This window comes from Pieris rapae, chromosome 16 (assembly GCF_905147795.1).
Source record: "Pieris rapae chromosome 16, ilPieRapa1.1, whole genome shotgun sequence".
Classification (NCBI taxonomy): domain Eukaryota; kingdom Metazoa; phylum Arthropoda; class Insecta; order Lepidoptera; family Pieridae; genus Pieris; species Pieris rapae.
The window spans coordinates 476,974-485,958 of NC_059524.1; the positions used below are offsets into that span (position 1 = coordinate 476,974).

An 8,985-nucleotide genomic window follows, 5' to 3' on the forward strand; every position below is an offset into this window, starting at 1 on the left:
ACACAGTAGTTTCATTTGTTAATATAGGAATGAGGAAAGTAGCTGGGACAGATTAATTGTGTCGTAATTCATGTCTCATTTACCATTTTATTGACAATTTTTTATGCAATTATCGTAGAACTGGAAGTAGATATATCTATTGTCATAAGTATCACAATATATGCAAAAATGTGTTTAATAAATTCTATAAAAAGTATATTCGAGAGATAACGTAAAATATATGAATAGATTTGAATAAAATTTGTTATTTCAAGGGTAAAGATTTAGCTTCAGTTTTCATAAATCCAGAAATGATTTCGTGCCAGCACTGTTGTTTCTCACGCAAACCTGGTAGTAATTACGAAAGCAACAAATTTAAGAAATACAAGACAGCAATTTAGGAAACAATTTTAGATCACGTAATGTCGAATAAAATATACATAAAAAGCGTTTCACCTGTCTCAGTGTGCGGGATTAGGAGCGAACATTGTTCGCCGTTGGTACGCTCCACTGCTCGACGCTTAGCTGTAGTGATGGTCTTATGTCTATCGATCATCGCATACACGCAAGCTAAATGTAGTTAATATTTTATTATTATTGATATAGAAAGATTAGTAGAGTAAACGTATATTTAACTTCATTTATTTATTAGAGATATTACTGCTTATTTCTTAATCTTTTTCTTAGTTCAAATTTTGTCAAAAACATACAAGAATGTATCTATCTCTCTTTAGTCGGCAGCTCATGGTTGAGCATCATGGTCAGCAAGGAAACATCTGGAGCGAACAATCTGTTTCCACCGGTTTCTGTCCAATGTGTATAGTTTTGAAGATGATGACCCTTCACTTCAGCCCATCTGGTTGGTGATTCGCCTAATGATCTTTTACCTTCACTTATCTTCTTTTACCACTATCAGTTAACGATACAAAAATGTTACTACAGTAATCGACGCACGCAATTATCTGTCTCAATTCAGAATTTGAAAAATAAAACTATGTTAAATTCTAATGCAATATCGATATAGCCTCGACACCAATGAAAGTGCACAAGCAACACTATACATCAACAATCTCAAAGGAAAACACATTGTCGTGTGCACTCACAAAGAATTCACATTTTTCAGCGCAGACGCAAGCGTTATAACAAACAAATTGTTTTTAACAACCACTCAGTGATGTGACAAAATGTCTAGTGACAGCAGTACAAGTAGTATACGGCGATTTGGACTATACAGGACGATAGATGCAAGGACCGAGGAATTTTTAAGGCTTTCGAGGAAGCGACAAATCCGGCAAGGATGCATTTGTGCTGCTATATCGACGGCAATTACAGTTATTGTTGTGATTGTAAGTTTTTCCTCGCTGTTAACTTTAACTTTGTCGTAATTATTTGTGGGAAATATGTGAATAAAATCGTGTTTCCGTGTTCTTCCATAATTAACTAGAGAGAGTAAGTTACTATACATAAAACTCTGCATTCTCGCATCATATCATCGTTAATTAATTATTTATAACAAATTTTTCACTTTTCCGAGATTATAAATGCTACGATTTCATAAATAAAAAGTTTTTATTTATGAAATCGTAGGCTTTAAATAATTAAACCTATACTTGAATAATTTTTAATTGGGATTTCTGTTGTGGATTTTAATTTCACTACTTGAGAAAGTCTTCACTAAATATAATGGTAAAAAGCAAATTATATCATGCGATACGTTGTTTATTTTAGATGTTCACTGAGACGGTAATACGTTGAATCAAAAGTATTTGCATTATATATTTTTGCCTTGATATTCAAATATATCTTTCCAATTTTGACACTTCTATTTATATATATTTTCCTGAGAACGTGTATGTGTTGTGTGTATTTAATGTCTGTTGTATTGTATTGTGTGTTTAATTCAATGTTTATCATACAACTTGGTAAGTATTTTTATGTTACTAAATATATCTTTTGAGTTACTTAACACGTAATGTTTAGATTTTTTGTTATTTATCAGTTAATAAAAAACTATTATCCTTTTTTAATTAGTTAAATATAGTTATATTTTAGTAGTAATGTATTCTTTTATTACAGATTATTATCCTTATCTATGAGTACAGTAACGTGACCAATGCACATAATATCAAACCAAACTGGTTGGGTCTGATGAATCAAAGCGACCCATTACAATTGGACCCATCGCATAAAACTAAATTCAAATTAGATCGCACAACAATACAAATCCTACCATTATTGTTAAAAGCATTTTCAAAAAATAAATATTTTGACCCGGACGTCGAAGGCAGTTCCAGTCCAAGCCCTGATCCGAAAGAGGAAGACACAACAGAAAAAATGCACAAAAATATATTTGCCGATACCCGCAACTGGATGAAAATGCCAACGTCTAGAGTTTATGCTATAGAATTCAAGACATCACCCATCGTTTACTTTAAAAATCCGACTAGAAATCTTGATTATTTTAGAAAAATTAGAAAAATAAGAGATTATGAAAGAGTAATGAATTATGTTGATAAAATGATAAATGATAAAGTTACATCGGGTTCAACACAACCTCTGGTAAGAACAGATTATAACATATACGAAAAATCCAAATTTTCAGAGACGGCAACAACCCCAATGATAAAATGGCAGACCACAAAAACAAAACCAATGAAAATAGAAAACGAATATTTTATCGAACCAGAAAAGCAAATAAATTGCAATTGTACTTCCAAAATAAGTTTATTAATACGTAAACTTATAATGAGCTTGCAAAAACTTATGCCAGATTTAGTAAATACTAAGGTAGAAAGTGTACAGAATTGTACAACCCATACAGTGAATACTGTGTTAGAATCTAACAAACATAAAGTTAATGCAACAAAAGATATAAATTTATTAAAAACCAATAGACAAAACAAAACTAAGACTCAAGTTCCAAACGCGTATTTGAAATCAGATTTAGATAAACTTAATCTAAAAAAAATCAGTAAAAATTCGAGTCAGAATGACATGGCTATGAGTAATATGTTAAGATTACTTAAACCAAATGTAACATATAATAAAAACAAAAACATTAATCGTAATTATAAACTCTTTGAAAACAAACAAAGCACTCGAGACGAAAATCGGATAAAACCAGAAAAATTACCAAAATCGGATGATAATATAAACTTGAAGAAAAATACTTTTGAAAAAAATCAGTCATATAACATAATCGATCACTCTTCCAATCAATACAATTTATTTGAGAAGATCAGTGACATTTCTACCGTTTCATCTTTTGTAATTGATGATTATTATGAAGACTATACACAAACTGATCCTAATGATTTATCAAGTATATTTGACATTTTAGATACTCATACCTTAGAACTTGTAAAAAATAATATTATTTCCACTAAATCGCATAGTAATGTTAAAAAAATCACTCCAAATAATCAAAATACATTTACTATTCAGCCTCCACAATATGATGTAAAAGATTATAAGAGGAACGTATCTGATGAAAGGTATGTAATAGCGATGAACTCTTTTGAGGAAAATCATCATATGTCTCCAAATGACACATTAGTTGTATTAAACTTTAACAAAACGACGACAGTAAAAAATACTGAATTTTATTCAATTGAAGAACCAATAACACATGTTGAAACAAAATACATACCAACAATTCAGCCAATTAATGAGCAAAATGAACTACATGAAGATATTAATCGAGATGAAGTTCTTGAACAAGAAAATGATAAACTTGAAGAGGAAATGGAAAAATCAACTAACGAAGAGTCTACTGAGGAAGATTTTAAACAAATGGAACATATAATAAATAATTTTAAATACGATAATAGCCGATCCTCTAAAAGACAAAAAACTGAACCAACAAATAGCTCTGAATTATACTACTGGGAATACATAAAAATTCAAGAGCATGCTAAAAACATAAGCAAGGCTATTTTATCAAAAACTCGTCCTACTTATTTAGATATGCAAAGAACCAATTGGAAACACGAAGAGACAAACAATATCGTAGAATATGATGCTAACATTAATAACTATATTTTTGAGTAGTAATAATCTAGTTATTTTTAAATGTAATTTTTGTTTAACTTTCTAGTATTCATAAATATTAAAATTATTTGATTAAACAAAAAACTTTTTATTTTTACCAATTTTAACCCAAACCAAATTACGCCATAATGCGCCGTATAACTCTATAGATGTTTTTGTTTCAGATAGTTCTACTGATCTACGAGTATTTGATTGTAGTAGAAACTAATATAGTACAAAATATTAATTCTAAATATAAATTTAAGCATGATAAGCCTATTGCCGATAGACTGGATAGGAGTTATTTTGGCTTTGATCAAGATTACTTTGAAAGAATGCCTTTGCTTGTTAATGCATTACAAGAAACAAGTTACATAGATCCGACATCGGAAAATGTGTCTACACCAACATTACGAAAAAGGAAGCAACATTCTCAAGTCAATAATATTAAGCCTGTAACATCACAAACAATTTATAAATCGATACGTAGAACTACGCCAAGACCATTTATATTTGAATACCGTAGTCCTAATCCTACACCTTTTAGTCGAAGTTTTAACTCTCGTAGCTGGGTTGAAAGTTATCGCAATGCTCAAAGACTTAAAAACTTAAATCAAGTCATAAAATATCTAGAGAAGACTTTACATGCAAAATTTGGAGATATTTATGAACCATCCACAGCACAAATCGCATTCTCTGGTGTCTACGTTGCTCCTATAAAGAAAAAAATAAAGCCTGTTGAGGATTGTCATGAATCGCAAACATCTCAAAGAATTGCGTACAAATCTAATCACCTGTCAGACCCACTATTTGTTTATAAACCAGAGAACCCTGGAGATATAAATTTATTGGCTGATGGGTATAGATTTTCTCCTACGCTCCAAACACACATAGGAAATGTTAACAATAACATACCTATGTTTAGGCCTGTTAATAAAAGAAAATGTCTAGGATCTTTTTGTGATTATACGTCTGTAGCACATAATAGCGATTCTGTAGATGTCAGAGAAACCCACTCAACTAAAGAAAATAAACCACGAGCATTCGGCGTAATGCTTGATTTATATCCTATACATTCTTCTAACTTTGATGAAAGTATTGAAGCAAAAAGTACCTCTCCAATTGATAAAATATATTTTACTACGGTGCGGCCATCTTATCAATTTAAGAAGAAGTCAAACCATAATAACATGCACGTAAGACGTACATCGTTAAGTCCTAAGATTTCGAAAACTCGCGATGAGAAAAGAAATTCAGATGTGACAACTAAGACATCTGCACACGTAGAGACAACCACCGTCCCTCAACTAGTAGTGCATTTCAATGTATACTCAGTTAGAAAAAATCCAAGTATTATAAAAGATCCAAACTCACTTCACTCTGCTACTACTACCACCACAACTACAACAGAATCCATTAAACATGACATTCAACTGCCGGTCATAGCTTCTAATGTTGAAGATTATCACGCAGGAAGTTCAGGAATTATTCCGGTACAAGATAGAACACCTGCTCCATCTACATATCCAATTATCACCCCCACACAAACCCAATATGATCAACAATACCATTCAACAGAGTCAGTAACGACAAACCCGCCAGATATAATCAAGTTTAGTCCTGAGGATGCTAAAGTTCCCGATGAATATATAAACTTTAATATGCGAAAATCTGACATGATTTTAATAAATGAATCCGATTTAGAACAAAAATATAGTGAATTAATTGAACCTCAACTTGAAGTTGACCATAGTAGCGCAGCATTAAATGGAAAAGAAAAAGAGGACAAAACCCTAGTTATAAAACTGAAAAATATCGTTGGAACTACAACTGAAGTACCTACAACTGAAACAATTGAATATACTCAAGAATACATAGAAGAAAATACAACTACAAATGAGCCGGGAGATACATACGTGCCTACAATAAACGGGCATTATCGAAGCAGTAAGCGAAAAACACTGAGTACTTTATTCTACGAAAATTCAGAAAAGTATAGAAAAAAGAAGATTGAAACATCGATCACGTTGCAGAAATCGACATATGTACCAATGTACGTAGAGATAAAAAGAAATCGATCAATCACGTCGACTGAAAACTATTAACTGTCCTTTGCTTCTTCTTAGCCCACCGACTTACTTGATTTAGGGTTTTGAATTTTTTGATTTCATTACTTATGCACTAATTAAATATTCTCTATCTTATTTTAAGGGTTTATCAATAATAAATAATATATGATAGAAGTTTCGTTTTACTTAATTTCAGGTTTTAAACATTTACACGCCTTATTATTGCTTAGAAAAACTATTTTTACAATTTGTTTCGTAGATTAACATGTGGGTATTCTGTCACTTGTATCTTGAATGGGTAATTAGTATGTGTAAAACAATAAAAATAATTCTGTTACACGATTATAACTCTTATTTATATTACACGGGTAGATCAACATAGCACAGTAGACGCTCTTGATGGGAGGGGAGGAAACGCTGTTACCGTGACTCCCATTCATGAGAAGCAGATGTTGGAACAGGGGCTGTTGGGTTTTAAAGGCTAGGGGATATATATCCATGAGCTTGCACCTCATGGACCGACAACAAGTTGCCTCGGCGTAGTAATCTGTTAAAATAACCCACGAATAGAACACGTCATCTTTGGCATTCCCTTTGTTCTTTCTTCTCCACACGTTTGGTATGTATACCTAAATGTATGATAAATTAATCATACAAATTATGCATTCCATTTTTAACTGAAACGACTTTAAAATAACTTTTAAGCTACAAAAGCTTCTGAAATGTATTCACATAAAAAGGTAGATGGAGTCACAGAAAAAGCTGAGGTTGCAAAATACAAAGCGTGCATGTACATCGCTCCATCACGGCAGTATTAAAAACACTAATTATGTTTTAATTCATTCATGATATAAGATAATTGTTGTTTTAGATAATTACCTATTCAGTTCAAACTTTCGAGTGAAGTCACATCTAACATGCAAATGTGGTAATAATGTACTAAATCACATCCTATTTATATAATTAACAGATGTGATTTTTAACCGAACAAGTTTGTGAACAATTGAATCAATCATTAGGTACTTAATAATTGACAAGGGTCCCAAGTTCTATATCGTGATAATCGCCCGAACCCAATAATTAATCCACAATCTTAGATTTAAAATATATCAGACCGTGACAGTCGATCGATTTCCTATCTGCATCCCAATACCCAAACCCAAGATAATTAGACATTAAGTATTCAAATTATATTTTACTACAATTTTTTGAAATAAAAATTATACAGTCACGCGTTTCAATCTAGAGCGAATTTCCACCGCCCGGGGAAATTCGATTTTAGGTGCATAAAAAAAAATACCCAAACCCTACGAAGATTAATTTAATTCAAATTCTCCTTTATTACAATTGGATGATTTAGTATATCCAAAGATATTAAAAGGTTTCAGGCAGTTTTTCTAATAGTCTTAATAGTAGACCTACGTAAGTAACTTACATACTTTACAAAACATTCTTCGGACACGTATGTCGTGGAGATCAGTCCATAGAACGCCTTATCGTTCAGGGAACGGTGGAAAGCACTAAACGCAGCAACGACCTACGCGTTGGACTCATCACATCAAGTCTGCCAATCAGTGCAGCAGGATGACTTCTAATAGGCAACGATGGCGGAACATCGTGAATCCCATCACATCTGCCCCTTCTATTACTTCTACTACATGGCGGTCATGACCACTCTCAAGAGTGGACCGGATAAGATATTAGTAAATAGTTCCGTGGCTTAGGTAAGCACGTATAGTATACGTATACAAATTAATCATTATACAATTACACTTTTCTGTGGTTCCTTGTGAAATTATATAAATAAACCAATGTACCTATTCCAAAACCGCAATCAATGTCAAAAGGTAAAAATTACGTACCACAATAAATAAGTATGTAATGAGTATTGTATATATAAAATATAGGTAAGTTTATTAAAAAACTACAGTACCTTATTTAACATTTAAAAAATAGTAAGTCCAGAAGAATTTTCGTATCTGTTTAATGAATTACACAAAAAGTTTTATTAATGAAAATTATTTAAATTAAGATAAATTTCATTAATACTATATAATATAATGCCAGAATTAATTTGCAAATAAAAACGCCTTCTAATAAAAGAACGCAAGTTTTACATCATACGTAACGTAAGGCGAAAACAGAATTTTGTATCTAAAGATTATCAAACAGGGTGTTACACTTAGACAATAAGTAAAAACATATTTTTAATGAGTATATGTAGAAATATAATAACGGGAGTAGCTGAAACTAATAAAATATAATTTATTACTATTTCAAGTGTTTATTTCAAATATTTAAAATTAAAGGAGAAATCGTCGCCCGAGGTCCAGAAATTAAGACACTTTGTGAATTTCTAAGAAAACATGGAAATTTAAGGTAAACACAGGGAAAGCGAATGACGGAATGACGTCATCGGTCAGGACATATTATAAAACCAAAGAATACATTGGAAGATTATTATTATTTACTTTATATCACTTCTATCTCGAGCAAACAGAGCTTAATACAATGACACACGTATAAAGAGAGTGTCCATGGGCCGCGGACGGCGGTATCACTTAACATCTGGCCTCCTGCCCGTTTGCCCCCTGTTCTATAATAAAATAGTGTTAAAAATACACTGCTTTAAATTACTTCCTTATTCATAAACCATATTATAAAAAGGTATTGAATATCGTTTTGTCTTTATAATGCCCGTGACTCTACAGTCAGAGCGTGACGTATATATGTATGTGAATATTTTTTACTATTAACAAATAAATAACTGTTAATAACTTAATTTTTGGAAATGTTAAATTTAAAGTAAATACATATAAGAATGAATACATATAAGAATTATATTTCTAAAAAGTAATAAAAAAATAGCTGTTTTTAAATAATTTACCAAAACTGTTATATTAAATAC

The 8,985-nt window shown here is 31.5% G+C and overlaps 1 protein-coding gene across 1 annotated transcript; it reads left to right on the top strand.

Annotated features, from left to right (window-relative positions):
• The first annotated feature begins 1,060 nt into the window (after positions 1-1,060).
• LOC110991766 lies at positions 1,061-6,209 on the top strand. Its single transcript, XM_022257253.2, has 2 exons — positions 1,061-1,325; positions 4,194-6,209. Exons 1-2 carry the CDS (start codon positions 1,164-1,166, stop codon positions 6,111-6,113), a joined length of 2,082 nt encoding a protein of 693 aa, XP_022112945.2. The 5' UTR covers positions 1,061-1,163; the 3' UTR covers positions 6,114-6,209.
• Positions 6,210-8,985: the final 2,776 nt, after the last annotated feature.